Source organism: Etheostoma cragini, chromosome 23 (genome assembly GCF_013103735.1).
Source record: "Etheostoma cragini isolate CJK2018 chromosome 23, CSU_Ecrag_1.0, whole genome shotgun sequence".
Lineage (NCBI taxonomy): Eukaryota > Metazoa > Chordata > Actinopteri > Perciformes > Percidae > Etheostoma > Etheostoma cragini.
The window spans coordinates 19056523-19075734 of record NC_048429.1 but is presented as its reverse complement, the minus strand read 5'-3'; the positions used below and the strand labels follow the sequence as shown (position 1 = coordinate 19075734).

Sequence of the window (19212 nt, the reverse complement as noted above, 5' to 3'; positions counted from 1 at the left end):
CTTAATGTTTCACTATATTGATAATTGACAAATTTGATTTTCAAAATGCTATATTTTAATGCCTCCATGCATGTTTGGCACTTTTATCAGTTTCTTTTACTTTATAGTTTCAAATTGAGTTATCTCAGTACACTTTATCACTAGAGATAAAGTAGGTCTGGACTACACTTTCATTGGACATTAAGGGTAAATTTTGTCCACAAAATACGGAATAAAAAATAGTGATAAAAATACACCCCAAAGTTAAGATTATGGCACTAAAGCGACACGTTTAGATTGGGGAAAAAAATCGTGGTTTTAATTAAAACAAAAAGGAGCACGCATTTCCTGGGTGAAAGAATTACGTTTTTCCCAGGAAGCGAACTCCACTCTCTGGCTTCAAAGTCCTGTATGTTAACGCCCACCCATCCACCACGGCTTCCTCCTTACACGGCGGCGTCACTGTGAATACAGCAAAAACAACGTGGAAAGCTCATGCATTACAGGCTTAACTTTTTGTAGCTTTTTGGATGAATGGTTCATAAAAACAGTCGAGAATTTCATTATTTTCTGACATTTTATGATCAATTCAATTTGAAAGGAAATACATTACGACATTATCAGCCCATGAATTACCAGGAAACTGTGAAAAATGACAAACACAAGTTGCCAGACAAGGTGACATCAACAGTCCAAAACCTGAAAATATTCAATTTACAATGATGTCAAACTAACAAAGCATCAAATCTTCCAATGAATGAAGCAGAAACAATAAATATTGGGCTTGATAGATGGCTTAAACTGTGAAATCCTTTTCATCACCGTCAACATTGCCAACACACTCTTCATATAAGCTCTGTTGTGTTCCTCTCAGGTGCGGAGGAGCTGTGGAGAAGAAGAAGAGGAGGAGGGAGGAGGTGATCGCTGTGAGGGTTTGAGCCTGTCAGCAGCCTCTCCTCAGGCCTGGACTATCTAAAAACAACAAGCAGCTAACTTTCCCAACGCGACATCTGTTGCTGGTCCTGCCGCTCCGATCCGCTCCAGTCCCAGTGTCATGGCCTTTACCCTGTCAGAGATCATGGCAGCGAGACGGCAGCAATCGCAAGCTCAGGCGCAAGCCCAGCGAGGCAACAGGACAGCGGTGGAGGTAGACGAATATAGCACCAACCCCACTCAGGCCTTCACCTTCTACAACATCAACCAGGGACGCTTCCAGCCACCACACGTCCACATGTGAGTCTAATATTGTGTTTTATGATTACTTTTCTCTCATTCTTCATTCTTTATTCTTTTTCTCCTCTTACTTTTTGGCAGAAACCTCACAGGCAGGGCTCTTGAAATGACTGATTCCTAATAATTCTAGCAGTTGGTATGACAAATAGTGGAAATTATAGTAACAATTAAGATAATGGAACTATGGCTTTCTTCCACACAAAGATTATGTTTTTTATCTTTATATTTTCTATATGCTATACCTTTCATTGCATTATTTTTCAGAACACAACATGCCTGTTGAGGGTTTTCCTCTGCATATTTTATTTTTACATGTCGAATATAAAATCAAAAACAATATAATAAACATGTAATATTTTTGAGATCCAAACAAGAAGTTATTATTATCCATTAAAACAGTATTTTGGTTTTGAGGCAATACGCTTTTTTGACTTTCGTTCCAAAAGAGAGATGATTATGCAGTATGGAGCTGGATTCAGGAGGATGTGGTTAGCCTAGCTTACCATAAGACTAGGAGCATGGGGAAATAGCTGGCCTTGCTCTCTCTAAATCTAAGCTGTAGTCAGTTCATGGATGTTGTTAGGCTTCAACTTCAAATTTTCCTGCTACATTTATATATTTTGTCATATTCTATTTTAGTACACCGTCTTCCCGTTTCTGGTTCTGCTCTTGTTTTAATTAGCTGTGGCTGCTGTTTGCTGTTATTGCAAACTCAACACTTCCTTGTGTTTACATGCTGTTTTATTAATTCAGCATATTCAGGACTGAACATATTCAGCACTGATTCCATCATTACAATCAGAGTCATGTCATGCTCACCCTCTGCTGCTCAAAAACGCTGTTTTTAGTTACTAAATAAATCTCTATTGCTTCTACTTTGGAGTGAGAGAAAGAGACAGAGAGAAAGAGAGACATGGAGAATTGTAGCAGAGGGTGTCGAGCAGGAACATGGAGGCAGCAGGTGACTCCAACCACAGATCCATAGCCAGAAACAGCAGGAAACTGCAGGAAGCAATAGGAGGAGAGAGGAGAGTGGCGAGAGAGCACAAGACTCCGGGAAAGAGAAGAAGTTGAGTTAGTCACATGCATTAGTGGAAGGAGGTTGCATACAGATGGAGAGAAGAAGGTTATATGGACCAAAATGATCACGGTTTTCGGTATTTTAAAAGTGTGTTCAATATGTTCAGAAAGCACCCATAGGCCTACACGAGCTTTAACAGTAACGCTCAGCCATCACTGGAACAGAGATTCTAATAGACTTCACTGGTCTCCGTCCAGAACAACGGGATCTGTTGTTTCATTTCTTTAACTGTCTATGGATAAATGTCCTGAGTGCTGTCATCTCCTCCTTCCGACATGGTTCCAGTTTCAAGAAAAGAAACGCATGTTGACCATATACTCAAGAGTGGAAATGAAACATTTTTTATGAACCCTGAATGACTCACACTTCCTATCGGCTGTCCCACATGGATGCATATCTCGTTTCCCACTTCCACTTCCGTCTCTCTTTCTCTCTTGTGGTGGGGTGCAGATGAGGCAGAGTGGAAGGAGGAGGCCGGGCTGGGTGTAATCGTACCTGGAGGAGAGCTCACTAAAGTGGGCCACGGTTATTCACCAGCTCCCCTCTTCCCCCTGGAGACCCTGTGGATCTGCACACTCGCTGGGAATCCCACAGGACTCTACTCTTTTTCTATAGCTCTGCTTTTATTCTTTTTCTATCGCTGCACATTTCTCTTTCTGTCTCTCTCTGCTTTTATTGTGGCCTCTCGCTATGTCTCTTGTTTCCTCCTCTTCCTCTGAGTCTGTGGGGATGAGTTTCTTCTGGATACTAATTCAAACTTCTTTCATTGTCTTCCTCTTGTCTACCAGAGAGACTTTGCACAGAGTGCGCTGTCTCTTTCCCCTGCATTGTTTAAAAGCCGCAGTGTGACCCTGTTTCCCTCCCTCTCTCCCCTAACTTTCTTGTCTTCTGTTACTCTTCCCCGGTTCAGGGTGGACCCGATGCCCCACGACACGCCCAAGCCGCCGGGCTACACCCGCTTTGTGTGCATCTCGGACACTCACTCCCGCACCGACAGTATCCAAATGCCGTACGGAGATGTGTTCATCCACGCCGGAGACTTCACCGAGCTGGGACTGCCCTCTGAGGTCAAGAAGTTCAACGACTGGCTAGGTCAGCATCTCTGAAAGTTGTGGCTCTGGATTCAGGGCGGGTCAGGGCCCTGTTTACTGTAACTAGGTTCCCCTTGTGACACTAGAATAATAAGGCCAGGGTCAGTGCCTGGCTAAATTTACCTCACTCTGGCTGCAGTGCTGAAACTTTAAATAGGAGAGGATTCTTTGAAGTTTTCAGAATCTCTGAGCTTTTTCCTCTAATTTAAAGAACCGTATCAGTGCATGTCTTAGAACTTTGACTGCAAGTTAAAAAACTCCTTTACTTTAATGATGATCTTTTTCCAAGCATACCAATGCCATACATTTTTTATAGATTTCTTCGCTAGGTAGATGTGAGCCTTTCTTTCCCTAGTTGATGAGTTCAAGGACGCTCCGAGAACATCGGAGATTTGATTCAGTGGCATGTTTGTAAAATGTAAGAAGCGACCAGATTTCACAGTCTGCCCGTTGTTTGTCGTTTGTTTTAGGTAGAGACCTCATGAATGCAGCGTATTGTGGCAGCTGGTTCTCAAACCTTTAAGGAGTTCCTTGAACAAACCACAAAGGAGAGGTTTTCAAAGTTTTTCTGCTTCCACACAATGCTACATTTGACAAAAGAATGTCGTTGACTGAAGGTCTTTTCAAAAGGATTTTCCTAACCTACTGATATGGATTGAAACCATTGGATGCCAGGAATATAGTAAAAACTCTAATTAAAACAGATTCAGTGCTTTGGAAAACAGGCCTATATGTGATTTGGGTTAAACATGCAAAACCCCCAGTATGGTCCTTTAAGTGTGATAATGTGTGGTGTGAGTCTGGTTTGTGTTCAGCTCTGTCAGAGACTGCAGGGACACCCCAGTTCATAACTTAAGGAGGAAACAAACCAGGCAAAAAAGGTTTTCAAAAGCCTAAATGATGGAGGAGATGATCCCAAATGAATTGCACATTTACATTAAATTTTTAAGTACATATTTTTTTATATTAAGCCCAATTTCTGACACTATTTATAGATGGTGTTTTTCCACAACAGATATTTAACGTATTTACATCTTCTTACTACATTCCCTTTATAGCCAGTATTCTTTGTTCATGGTTGCCGCGTCAGCATGTCTGTAAGGGTCTGTGGCGTGTAAAATGTCTCATGTCCCTGTGCAGACGTCTGCGTGGTAAGGGACTGTACACGCTACAAGCACACCAACTGTGCATTTGCTGAAAAAATAAACTGGGAGCTTGCTATTGTGCACAGCGGTAGCACATATTCATTTATGCATTTTAACTTGCTCAGCCAAATACAACAAACAAAGGGACTCTTCTCTTGCTGTCATGAGATTGCCATCTTGTTTTCTAGTGCACATGTGAGGAACACGTCTGTGTACGCGCTCCCCCTGGTGTAGTATGTACACTGTAAATAATGGCTGTGAAATCTACAGAAATCTAACACTACTGTTATGATTTTTACAGTAGAATGCTGTAAAGTTTACACTATAACCTTGTCGACATGACAAAATCCCAGTAGTCTAAGTATTACAGTTGAAAACACAGTGGTCAAAGCATTACTGTAAAAATCCCAATATAGCCACTATAGTTTTGTGACTAGAGTAAACTGGATTTTTACTTGTGTATCTTATGTTGTGTTTAATTGTTTTGTATTTTACAGTGAATACATAAAATACTGTAAATGGAAGTAAGGTATCTTTACTGTAAAAAGAATTCACAGTAACTTGCTGCCAATTGTTACCAGTAAGTTACTATAAATTTGACGTTAAATTTGTTACAGTATATAGAAGCGCTGGCACGTCTGCTCTTTTTCACAGTCAGTAATCTACGTTTGCATTAAAGTATGATCAAAGCTTTACAGGCAATGTGTAGAGGGGGGTTGTGGGGCATTATGGGGAATAGCAGGGCGTAGCAAGGCATGGAAGGGCATAACAGGGCATTGCGGGGCATTGCAGGGCATAGCAGGGCATAGTGCGGCGTTCTGGGGCATAGCAGGGCGTAGTGGGGTGTACTGGGGCATAGTACGGTATAGCAGGGCGTAGTGGGCCGTTCTGGGGCATAGTAGGGTATAGCAGGATGTAGTGGGGCATTGCGGGGCATAGTAGGGCATAGCAGCTGTAACCATGATTTAGGGGCCACCCGAATCCAAGGAAAACTGTGAGGCGGGAAAAGAATCGGTGAATAGAATTTGCTCAGTTGACTTAAACTTAAACTCAGATGTCATGGCAACAAGTGTGCCATAATCATAAAAAATGATAAAGGCACTGAGATGCAGTTGAAAGCCCTGGGGGGGGAAAAGTAAATAGAATGTGTGTTAAGTCAAAGCTTTCTAGTTGCAAAGCAGATGTTGTCCACATACAGTACGTTTGACCCCCATTAGCATGTTGAATCACTAAAATGTGATATAAATAACCATGAAAGGGTAGCATATATCATTTAATTAGTAATAATAAAAATACAATATTTCTGGTTTACTACTGTAACCTCATCCCTTGGTTGTCTTCCCATTGACCATGAAAAAACCCCAGTTTTGGTCACTTTTTTTCAAAAATATTACTGCTTTTTCCAAGATTTTTTTATGTTGATTTAAAAGAAAACGTTTTGGGGTTTTTTTCCAAAGTTTTTTCTTGACATTTTTAGCGCTTATGTTTCAATGGCCCATTAAAAAAAAAAAACTGAAACAGGTTAAATTTGACCCAAGGATAACATAAGGGTTATTTAGTGCAGACTTAAGACTTCCTTTTGTCAGGCAGAGGCGTAGAAACCTCACCGAGCTCCGACTTTTCTTCTTTAGACTTTCTGCATTGCCAGCCTCCACTGGAAGCGTCTTATCTCTTTACCGAGTTGGGAGTGAGTGTAAGTCTTATCATCGCTACTGGATATCTGTTGGAAACCGGAATGAGGTGACCTCGTACAAAGCAGCCTGACAAAAAAAAACTGTTGAATCAGTAAATCTACAAGAGTTGAGGTAGCAGAGCAGTCCAGCTATTACTATCATCATTGTAGCCGGCGTCATCCACACACCCAGGAACGGTAGAAGCTTGTTAGTGGGTGCACAGGCCTTTTTGTGTTTGTGTCTTTCTCTGAGGTAGAGGAAAGGAGAGAGGGAAGATAAGGGGAGAACTTGTTGTCCTTCCCTTCCCTACACAAACAGACACACACACACATGCAAGCTACAGGGAGCACAAGCTGCAAATCCGCTAGCCCGCACTCCAGCGGCGAGACAGGCAACGGGATAGACGGTAAAGAAAAGATAAGCCGTGCCAAGCGCGCCTGCTGCTCCGTCTGAAGTCACTCTCTCCATCCCTTCCTCCTCTCTTCTATTCTTCTCCCCTGCAACTCTGCCAGCTCTTCCTCTTCCTGTCGTCTGCTTGTATAAATATTTATAATCTGGCTATTCCTATTCTTTCATTCCGTCCTGCTCCCCGTCTCTGTCACACACACACACACACACAGAAACACATGCATACCGTTCCATTCTGTAGATGGATGTAACTCCTGCTGTTTAGTGTGTGCACTGCAGATTTACAGGGAGATCAGGTTTAGCGTATTCATTACGGAGGCGTTGGTTCAAACTGAGCCTCGGTCAGGGAGCATTATCTGCTCCCCAAACTTTCTACTTTTATATTTCCTCCACTGGAGTCTTTTCTCAATCATTTCTTTACTTCCTCTTTCACTCTTATTTTTGTTTGATTCTCCTTTTTCCCTTTTCTCTCCCTCTGCCTTACTTCCTCCTTCAAACTCATTCTTCCACCTCTGTCCGCTCTTTCTTTCAGTGTTGAGTTTTCATATTTCTCTGTCTCTTACCACGCTCTCCTCCAACCTCTCTCCAATTTCAGCCCTCAGTGGCACCAATTCTTCTCTGAGCTCTTATTTTTAGCAGGAAATCAGTCGGCTCCCGGGGGCTGCTGGCAGCCGCTCAAGGCTTTGTCAGGGATGGTGAACACTGCAGGAGAGGGGGTTTGGGGGTAGGAGAAGAGAGGAAAAGAGGGGAGGACTGAGGAGGCATGAGATGAAATGCATGCAGGGAGAAAGGAAGTTGGAAAGCAAGTGGAAGGCAGGGAAAGATGAGGTGGAAGTTTAAATGACTGGAGAGGAAGGGAGAGGAAGAGGAAGACTTCTCCCGAGAGAAGGGTTGCCTTATCTGGGGAAACTCACAGCTCACAGCCCCCGGATGATGCCAAATGTCTGCCCTCTGTTGTCATGGTGACCCATGCCGGTCCAGCTGTCAGTCACTGTATAAAGGCTTGAGTTAGAAAGTGAGTGGAGAGCTATTTTACCTATTACCTTCTTTAAGTTTTTACTCATGATTTTGTAAAACATTTTTCCCTTTCCTATATTGCATTATATATCTTTTTTGTGCATTTTATAGGATTCAAGTGAAAAAGCCCAAAGTCCCCCCCAAAGAGACTTACCATCTCCAAAAGAGATACAAGCAGGCCCTCATACTCTGATTCTGACTGGCTAGCAGTACTTACCTTGGTTCTGTCAGTGCACATCCTCATACTCTGCTTCTGACTATATAGTAGTCCTTACCTAGGTACTGCACATTTGCAACTCCCACCAAAGATGGAATAGAAGTGTGATGCCTCATTCTGTAGCTAAAACAGAGAGCTCTACAGACAAAATGAGGAACTGCAGTAGTGTGCAGTACAACAAATATATGTTGTTTTTCGAAAATGAAACCCTTTAAACCTATTCTGATATAACCTCTAAATACAATTATGAAATGAATTGAGAAAATAGCATAATATGAGCACTTTAAAGTACTAATACCACACCATAAAAATACTCTGTTACAAGGAAAAGTCCTACATTGAAAATGTTACTTAAGTAGTTTAGTGTGTAAAATCAGAAAGATGTACTTAAAGTATTAAAATGTAAAAGTACTCATTACACAAAAATCTTCTCATTTTAGAAACTAGACCCGATCTAAACAGTTCTGCCAATTAACAAAGTAACTAACTGAAGATGTCAGATTAATAAGGTGGAGTAAAAAGTACAATGGAGTAGAAGTAGAAAGTGGCACCTCAAGTACTTCAAAGTGGTTCTTAAGCACACTGTAATTGAGTAAATGTACCCATAACTCGGTCGTCAGACACCGCCTACCAAGAGCCTGGGTCTGACCGAGGTTTCTGCCTAAAAGGAAGTTTTTCCTCGCCACTGTCGCACTGTTGCTTGCTCTGGAGGAGACTACTAGAACTGTTGGGTCCTTGTAAATTCTGGAGTGTGGTCTATCTGTATAGTGTCTTGAGATAACTCTTGTTATGAATTGATACTATAAATAAAATTGAATTGAATTGAATTAACTATTACACGATTTTAATTAGTAAAGTAAATGAAAACTGTTAAAAACTAATTTTGATAAAAAGTAATTGTTTAAGTCATATATTGAAGATTATATATATATATATATATATATACATGCCAATCATTGTCTGTTTTCAGCGTGTGAGCAGCAGCACTTCAGTCCAATTGTCTCCAATAATGGCCTCTTTGATCAGGCTTTCAGCACACACCCGTAAACATGCCAACAAGCATCCACAAGGATTTTATAAGCCGAGCCAACGGTTCTGAGTGCTCGCGTGTTTGTTTGTGTGCGCTGCCCTTGCTGTAGATGTGAGTGACGTCTTTATTCATGCCGAGTGATAGCGTGAGCTAGAGGAACGGAGCAGGAATCTACTGCAGTGAATGCTGTTTAAATATGGATATCATTGTGCTGATGAGTTGACGCAAGGTCAAGAGAGGAGCAGCTTTAATTCTTAAAGGCTTTGCTCCTTCGCTCTTTCCTTCTGTCTGTCTGACAGTTCCGCGACTGACCACACACAACAAAATACCGAAATTCACAATAGATCAATTCATGCTGGCCATTTCCAGTGATTTTCTGTCTTTGTAGGTATTAAGGGCATTTCCTCTCTTTCATGAACGCTAGGCAAAAAAGAAATATCATACCTTATTTGTTTCACATAGCAGAGGATTTTTAAGGGAAACTGCAGTTCTCCATTAATTAGGCCCACACCTGTGGGCTGGAATGCTTACCTTGCTCCTCTGCAGAGCTGTAGCTGCATTTACAATGTCCAGTTATAATGGTTTCTAATAGTGACCAAAGTCGCAGCAAAACTGGTGTCAAACTGTAGTTGAATAGAATCCTTTCAGAGTAAGTGAAATGAGTATTGTCTACAGCAGGTAGGAAATGAGTTCTTAACCTCATGGGTAGGAGTACCTAAGGGGGTTGTTCGGAAGTGATTGGACAATGGAGCGGGAGAATGGAATATCTGAGCAGTGGGTGCCTTATTGCATTTGCTTTACCGCACAGTTGTGATAAAAAGAGAGCTGAGCTAGAATGCAAAGCCCTAGATCTACCGGCCATGTTTTACTACATGATCATGAAGGCCTTGGGTCATGACCGAAAGATCTAGATCTCAGGTGCAAGCAACTGAAATGGGTTTTCTTAGGAGCGTGGCTGGCATCTCCCTTAGAGATAGGGTAAGAAGCTCAGTCATCCGTAAGGAGTAAAGACGCTGCTCCTTTGTTTGGAAAGGTAAGGATGCCCCCTGGGGGCCTCCCTAGGGAGGTTTTCCAGGCTGGGAGGAGGCCTCTGGGAAAATCTAGGACCAAGTCGAGACTATATCTCCACCCTGGCCTGGAAATGCTTTGTGATCCACCAGTCAGCACTAGTTAATGTGGCTCAGGAAAGGGAAGGCTGCTTAAATTGCTGCCCCCACGACCCGACCCTGTATTAGCTATTGAAGATGGATGGATTGATGGAAGGATGGATGGATCAGAATCAGAATCAGAATCAGCTTTAGTTTGTCAGGATATAAGGACACATATGAGGAATTTTGCTTTGGATCATCATAGCTCACAATGCGCATACACATAAAAAACAACCAAACAATATATACACACTAATGTATACACACTATAAACAGAAACAATATAGACAGGTTGAGGCAATAGTGCAATGAAGTATGCAGGAGTACATTATGATAGTTATTATTTTAATTATGGAGCATAGTGCAAAGAGTGCTGGAATAAATAGTACTATGGATGGATGGACCTTTCAGAACACTCCTGCAGTGTGACACCAAGTGTTAGAACATACATAACATATGGATCAAGTATTCAGATCCTTTACAAAGTAAAAGTAGTAATACCACACTGTTAAAATAGTCTGTTACAAGTATAAGTCCTGCATTGGGATGGACTAGAAATTGTCTCTGTTGCTCATTTTTTATTTTGAGAGGGAATTGCCCAATAATACAAATACGGATTGATTATAACTTTTTATTTTGTTGTTAACCATTGTTGTATAATCTCAGTATTACATGAGAAGGTTTGATTTAACGTCATATTATTGACACTGCATTGATGCTTATACGGACCAATTTAAAGGTAAAAATGCATACAAATTCTGTTATAATAGGTGAAATTGTTAAAACAAATAGTCTTGGCATTAAAGGGCTCATATTATGCTCATTTTCAGGTTGTATTTAGAGGTTATACCGTAATAGGTTTACATGGTTTAACTTAAAAAAAGTACCTGACAGTAATAGGTAAGGACTACTAACCAGTCAGAAGTAGAGTATGAGGGCGGGCCCTGACAGCACCTAGGTAAGGACTACTAGCCAGTTAGAAGCAGAGTATGAGGGCCCTGACAGTACCTAGATAAGGATTACTAGCCAGTCAGAGGAGTATGAGGGCATGCCACAGACGTCACAGAAGTAAAGGCTGGACTACAGTAGAGCTATTGGAGCAGTTTACAAAAAGTGTTTTCTGTTTTTTTCTGGAGATGCGAAGTCCTTTTGGGGTGGGGTTTGAGCTTTTTCCCTTTGTAAACCTATAACATGCACAAAAAAAATATATAACACAATAATGGAAAGGGAAAAAGCCGAAAAGTATAATTTGAGCACTTTAACACTATGTCTCAGTGTCCCCTAATTAAAAAACAACCACAGGCCTCTCTCTCTTACTCGGGGCTGTGAGGTCTACAACTCTTTATTTAGCCCCTGCTCTCCTCTGTTCCCCTAAACTGCTGAATAATAGATAAGTGACAAACATGATGCGATTGCCGTGTAGGCACTTTAAATGCGAGTGTGTATTTTGCAGCTACATGTGTGTGTTTTTGTGTGTGTGTGTTTGTGTGTGATTTCTGGCCCTCCATCACTATCCTCTGTCAGCTGTTGCGGCCCCCCTCCTCGCCTCCCCTTTGGACTGCCTCTTCACCAACGAGCTTCACTCGTTCTCCCAGTTTGCTCCCTTTAGCTGGGTAACAGCAAGGACATTAAACTTGCATGACTTTTCTTTTTCTAGCACACTCTAAATCTCTCCTCATTACCTTCCTTCCTTCCTTCCTTCCCCCTTATTCCTTTTCTTGCCACTTTTCTCCTTTTTCTTCTCCTCTTGTTCTTCCTTCCTCCCCAAAGCCTAATTTTCCTTCATTTTCATTCTCTCTCTATTTTATTTCCTTCCTATCTTTTTTTCCTTTCCTCCACTTCTCTTTCTTATTTTTACCCGGCAGTGAGTGTTGCTGGAGCAGAGCATAACAAGGAGGTTTGACACTCCTTTACGGTTTTTAATATTGGAAAACTCAACAGAATTTCAAGTGACTGTAAATTTAAGCAAACCGTTTCGCATCTGTCCCTCGCTGCCTTTGTGTCGTCTATTTGCACACTTGAAAGACTGTGTTCCTTGCATTTGTGTGTGTGTACGTGTGCATGTGTGTGTGTGTGTGTTTCTGTATGTGTGTTATTTTCTTTCATTTCCTCCAAGTTCAGAAAACATTCGGAAGAGACAGAAACCTCTGTGGATATCACTTATGGAATGATGGAAGTCTTTTTCATAACTGTCCCTTTTTTTTCTCTCTCTCCCTCTCTCTCTTTCTCTCTCTCTCTATTTCTTTGTCTCAGATTTGTTTTTTGGGTCAGTGCATGTAATTTTCTGTACGCAACTGTTGCTGAATCTGCATTAACCCTTTAATACTTAGCAAACAAACAGAGGCCATGCTGTTGGAGGGTGAAACAGGGCGGAGGGGAGTCAGATGGGAATCACTCAGTCTGTACTTGTCTGTCTTGATTACTCAAGCAAATGTGTTGCCACATTTTAACAATGCATCATTTTACTAGCTCATCTGCCATACTAACAACTGTTGTTTCAACAAATGAGAACAAAGATGAAAAAAATCCAATTTGATTTAAGTCATTGCATGTTGCAAGGCAGAAGAGAACCTGATTACCAGCTGGTTGCTAACTGTGCGTGTCTGCTAAGTGCTAGGCACTGGGTTAATCAGAGAAGTTTTGTGGAAAACAAAAAAAAGTTGAAATCAAAAACCAATGAGCTAAAAGACTCAACAATGTTGGAGCTGAGGAAACCTACACAGTTCTCTGTGGATGCATCACTACAGGCAATGCAGGTTAAGGCAACAAAATGTTGATTTAATAATTATATTGTTGTGTAGCAGCCCCTAAACAACTTCACAGATAAACTTGCTTACCGTCCTATAGAGCAGGGGTTCTCAACCTTTTGCAAGCTGGGCCCCCCCAAAGCTGGTTCTTGCAGTTGGGGCCTTAGTGCCCTATGCCCCCCAACCCACGAATGAACGATAGATAGATAGATAGATAGATAGATAGATAGATAGATAGGCTATTTTTTTTATGCCCACATTATTATTATTATTATTAATATTATTATCAGTAGCGGTACGTATGCCTATTATCATTACTAGGCTATTTTTATAATTGGCGTTAGTACCAGACTTCTAATGTGAGCTTGCAGATATTATTATTATTAGTAACAGTAGTATTATTATTAGTATTATTATGAGTAGTATTAGGCCTATCATCATTACTAGGCTATTGCTATATATTTATATGAGGTTACATGCTTTATTGTTGTTATTATTGTTATTATTGTTATTATTATTATTATAATAATTATGGGCCGCCCCATATTTTGCTGTGTACAAAGCAATTTCTTTGGGTGTTTATCCTTCAGGGTTTAAATTGGGATTTGTTATATGTGGGGGGATGGGGCTCTCCCTAGGGGAGTCTGGGGGTATGCCCCCCCAGGAAAAAAAAAATTGAAAAATACACCATGAAATGGCACTTTCTGGAGAGTTTTTTGGCAAAAAAATGTAGAAATCAAGTGTTACATGATATGTGAAAAACTGTAGGGCTAAGAACCTTTGCATTGTTGTAGTATCAACCTGTTTTAGGGCATTTAGCATTTACATTATTTACATTATTAATTCTAATGATATAAGGACTGACCCAGACAATGTGCCAAACATAATGAGCCACATGAAGAGACAGTAGCATATGTCAGCAACAGCTGAGAAGATTTGGGTCTGTGGTGAACAGGTCCAGGGGTCCCTGCCTGGTGTAGGGACCAGGGACCCAAAGTTAAATTAATGTTGAGGGATAAACTAAGACCACTGAAATTCTATAGAATGAGAACCACTGAGTAACATAAATTCTATTCCTTTAACCTTTGTGCCAAGGCTCAGTAATGTTTGGCCCTCATCCTCTGTGCCCCACTTACTGTATTTACTTTTTTGGGGAAATAAAGACTATTGTTCATTTTATGAAACATTGAATGAATTATTTACAGTTACATTTAGAGATGCACAGAGGTTAGAGAAGCACAATAGTGGCCCAACGTTTCAGTATCGTAAATATAGTATAGTATATATAGTTTTGTACATATAGTATAGTATAGCTCAAATGTGTTTCATCAGATTTCTGTTCATGTTTAAAACTTTGTGCACATTCAAAATATAACTCCTCCCATCTCTGTTGTCCGAGATTTGGAGAGTTGTAATATAGTCTGCTATGCATGTCATTGCTCCGCTGATATGGTGGATCTCATTCAGACCGTCGCGCAGACACAGAGGCCCATTCGGGTCTCTGGTCTCTGACATAGTTTAGAAGGGGCTGTACGCTGCTCAGTATCGGAGGTCTGCACAGATGCAACGCGTCACTGCCCACAGCAGAACGAGTCCACTACAACGAACTGAAGTTACTACGCTATCAGCCGCGCTGCTCACCTCTATCTTTACAGAGAGAGAGGACACGGAGCAACGGACGGGTCTGTGATACTCAGAGCTCATACCTGAAGCCGGGGAGCGCTCTTGAACCCCTCACAGTCTCTGAAAGCACAACTAGTCGATCGCGAGTGGCTCAATGGGTAGATCTACAGATAAACTCATCTTTCAGAAATTTGACCGACCGGGTTGACACTTCAGCGTGAGAAATCGGGGGTGTGGCGTGTGAGCGTGTGAAACCGGTCAAATGCGTGTGTCTCACGGCCAATGCATGAGAGTTGGCAGCCCTGGCTCTGACTGCAGGCTGTGCCTGCTGCGCAAGGCTACTGCTGACTGTGAGTGCTTTTGGACGGGAGAGGGGCTCACGGCAGCTCCCGTGGTTGAGCACAGTTTTTTTTTTCCTCCCATCCTGTAGTTTACTCGCGCCCCCCCGGGAGAGAGTCCGCGCCCCCACCGGTTGAGAACCACTGCTATAGAGGGTGGCACGGTAATCAATCGCTCCGATCCCTAAGCCCACGAAAATACGCCCATCATATCCTGATCACGTGACTCAAAATACAAATTTTTTGATTCAGAGTAGGTTAGAAGAATCGCTGCCTTCCGCTTACTAAGTATCCTAGGGTAGTAGGTAGACTAGCTAGCTATGTAGTAGACCTAACCTATGACCCGGGTAGACTACATAGTAGGCCTAACCTATGACCCAGGTAGACTCCGTAGTAGGCCTAACCTATGACCCAGGTAGACTCCGTGGTAGGCCTAACCTATGACCCAGGTAGACAACATAGTAGGCCTAACCTATGACCCAGGTAGACTCCATAGTAGGCCTAACCTATGACCCAGGTAGACTACGTAGTATGCCTAACCTATGACACAGGTAGACTACGTAGCAGGCCTAACCTGTGACCCAGGTAGACTACGTAGCAGGCCTAACCTGTGACCCAGGTAGACTACGTAGTAAGCCTAACCTATATGGAGCGCAGCAATTCCAACGTATTTGAGTCTGGAAAGAGACTGATAGTATCTTACCTTCTATCCGTTGTCTCCTCTGTTGCTGATTTTTAAAATAAATGCCTTGCACTCAATGCGTTACAGCACCTTTTTTTAATTTAACAGTGAAACTGACTCCTGTACAGTGGGAGTCTTGAGAAATTGTCCAACAACAATATGTTTGAACAGAAATGTTCTTATTTTGCTTTTTGATTAGGACTTTTGTCAAACATTGTTTGAACATGCCACTGCATGTTTCGTCCTCAGGATGTAATACTTCCCAAACAGCCAGTTGGATTTGTTGGAGCTCATCATAGTGAACATGCATGTGTACAGTATGTATAGGTGTATGTGAAGTATATGTCTGGACAGGAGTGGTCTTCATGGAAGAGTTCCAGCCAAAAAGCCAGTACTGTGCGTCTATATATTCAAACATCTTTCTTCTGTGTTGTGTGTTTGTGTGTGTTGTATTGTTTTCTTTGTAATTAAGGTATCCATACACAAAACAAATCATAGTGAACACGCCCGAAGTTACACTGTCATCATGTACCGTATGAAAACTCTTTCCTGACACTCTGAGAGTTCCTGGTGAAGCTCCTAACTTCCAGAGACGACACAGAGAAAAGATAAAGGAAATAGGAAAAACACTTCAATCTTGAGTAATCTGGTTTCTGAACAGTACCACGTGAATTTGATAATCTATCTTTGACAAAAGCAAGAAGGTACATTCTGTCAAACATATGCACGATTTACGTTTTCCTCCACAAAGTTCAGAGCCTTAGGAAACGGACAGCGGTAGACATGAACACACACGCCTATTCACTCAATGATAAAACCCAAAAGCAGGCTATCTTTCAACACTTACAAATACAGATAGGATTGGAGATGAAAAGTTTCACTAACACGTAAGCGCGATCAGTTTCATGTGAAATTAAGAATCAATGGAGCAGGGAACTGACAGTGACATAACCAATCGCACTATGACAAACGCTCCACTTAGCACCAACTGCAATGTTTAATTTTAAATGATTGTAGCCTACTGGTAGTCTGGCCCACATGGGTGCTCAGTAGGTGCTCAGTATTTCTTGTGGATGCTCGAGCCCCGGAGCAACCACTCCGTCTGTGCTGCCGAACACTGCAGTGTACGAAGGTTGTAGTTTCACATGGGCTAAATGTGGCGCCAGTAGAACTCCAGTTTAAAAAGAAATAATACAGACATGGGACAGGTGGCGAGTGGCCAGTCACTGAATTCATCAGCATTCATGAGAAGCCCACGCCGCTGGTTTTGAAAGTTGCGGCTTCATCTTCAACCACATTATCCTGGAGGCGACGTCGTCACACCTTCACACCAAACGTTGAAGTGGAGCAGACAGGATGAAAGAGACAGAGATGGAGTGTAGGAGAGAAAGACCACCTACGAGGCCACTTAATGATGCGCTGTATCTGTCTTTGTCACTGCTTCTTTATGTGTGTTTTAATGTATGTTTGTGTATTAGTGTGTGTGTGTGTGTGTGTGTGTGTATGTTCTGTGAGTACATGGTGAAGTGTTAGGAGGTGCTGCTGTACTCAGATAAAATGTGTGTTTTGGATGCGTGGCTCAGTAGGTGGTGTTTGTGTACACTGCCTTATAATTGCCGGCTGTCTTTGTTTTGCGTCCGCTTGTGTGTGTGTGTGTGTGTATGTTGAGACGCAGCAGTGTGTGGGCGGTGAGTTAAATGAAATGAAACGAGTCTTAAGTTTAAGCTGAGGTGAGAAGGCAGGAGCCTTACTGCTTCCCTTCCTCCGTCATCATCCATTTCCACCTTGTTGTATGTCTTATCCCTTACTCACCTCCCTCCGCTTTTCTCTCCTTCATCTATCTTTGCTCGCATTCAGTCTTCCCTCTCTGTCTCTGACTCACACATGCTGTATAGGAATTATGACTGATCCGAGCTGAGTCTTTAGCTTGTCTGTCTTTGAACATCAGTGCCGTTGCTTTTGAAGCTTCCCTTTGAATTATTGCATTTCTGTTCATGCACGCACAGATAAAGGGCTGGCTAAAGCTGCGCTATTTGGTTTTAATCTCACTATGTTCTATACGTAAAGAAGACACACAAAAGCTGTGGGGTGTATACAAATATAAAGTAGACACAGGCATATGCACATCCAAAAGAATGAATTTGGGCCATCCATTCAACATTAACATTAACACAACAAAGTCCGACATAGCGATCAGACAGGTTGTAAGCAAGTTAACACTTTTCCAGATTACCTAATCCAAAAATGTATTTTAGATTCAGGGAACAAATGAATTAATACATTATTTTAAATGCATTTTGTCAAAGCCGAAACCAAGACGTTTGTCTGTAAACATCCGTCACGGTTAAACTTAAAGCTAAAGTGTGAAGTTTCTGTCTCCCCCATAAGGAATTCTAAGTAATGACAAAAAAACTGTGGCTTTCTGTGATCCTTTACCTACTTCAAGTACACTTTGCAGCTAATACTTGCATACTTTTATCATCTTTTGAACTTTTTCATAATGGAATATGTTTATAGTGTAAATGTAAATGGACTGTTCTTATACACTATATATTGTTTACATAGTACAGGAACCATTCACACACATTCACACACATTCACACACTGTGGCTGAGGCTGAAGTAAAAGACCATTTGGCCTACAAAAGAGCGTTTTAAAAGCAGCTGAAAAACTTTCAAAAAGGTAACCTCCGACACAACTGTGTTGATGAACTATAGCTCCAGTTGAGGACTGATGTCGTCTTTAAAAAAAACAAAAAAACTTTTTAGACACTATGAAATAAGATCGAAGTTGTAATAAAGTGGACTTTTCCTTTAATTTCAGCAGAAGGTTTTGCCTGCTGCTTCTTCTACACATGCATTCACTCATGCACACACACACACACACACACACACTTTGGTATTAAGTTATTTGTCGTTTTTGGTCTTTGGCTACTAATTTTTGGTGTCTATGCAGACACACATACTTAGGAATTTACTTTGTCTTGGCAGGCAGGACATTCCCCCCCTGCATGTACACAAGCACGCATATAAATTCAAAACCAACACACACACACAAACACAATGGGCAGTAATCCTGTACATGGCAGAATTTTGGGCAGAGTAGGGATTTTCCTCTTCAAAGAGCAGACCACCCATCGTAGCCTCGGAACAATGGTGGCCGAACTCCGGAAGATATCCTGTGGCGGGGGTGGAAGTCCACACACACACACACACACAGACACACACACACATTCACGAATACACACTCACTCGTCAAAATACACAAACAATATGCTTACACACACACCCTCAGGATCATGTACATACCTGCAGGCAGCATGCGGCACTTCTACACACATTTACACAGGCCGCCTTGTGGAGGTTTTGGGAGGATGGAGGTTTTAGTGGTGACAAGACAGCAAATCTGGAAAGTATCTGACTGGAGGCGGAAGGCACTTGACAAAAGAGCAAAGACACTGAGCGAGAAGGGATTGAAAAAGCACCAGAGAGGAATAAAGGGATGAAGGGGCAGAAGGATAGACGTAGACCAGCTGTTTCCACTCCTTATTGCAACCTCGCTTTTAGCCTGTGCTGTCCTATGTTTTCCTCCAACACTTGCACGCCTCCTTGCTCACTTTCCCTCTTTTTGTTATTTTCTTGATGTGGCAGATTACGAGGAGGTTGCCGTCCTCCTCGCGCCACCGCTGATTCACTCACAGACAAATTGAAAGTATTTGTTGCGTAAAAGCAGGCTTTTGAATTCAAAGACAAAAGATGGCGGGGTGACAAAGAGGGAAAATGTCTGCCCAAATGTTTAGA

General features: G+C 41.8%; 1 protein-coding gene across 1 annotated transcript in view; it reads left to right on the top strand.

Moving 5' to 3' along the window:
• The window catches only part of mpped1 (metallophosphoesterase domain containing 1), an 84683-nt gene that overhangs the window by 9596 nt on the left and 55875 nt on the right, over positions 1-19212 (top strand). The window contains exons 2-3 of the mRNA XM_034863898.1: positions 854-1212; positions 3204-3385. Coding sequence (XP_034719789.1) covers positions 1034-1212; positions 3204-3385 — 361 coding nt within the window. The 5' untranslated portion in view covers positions 854-1033. The remainder of the gene's footprint in view (positions 1-853; positions 1213-3203; positions 3386-19212) is intronic.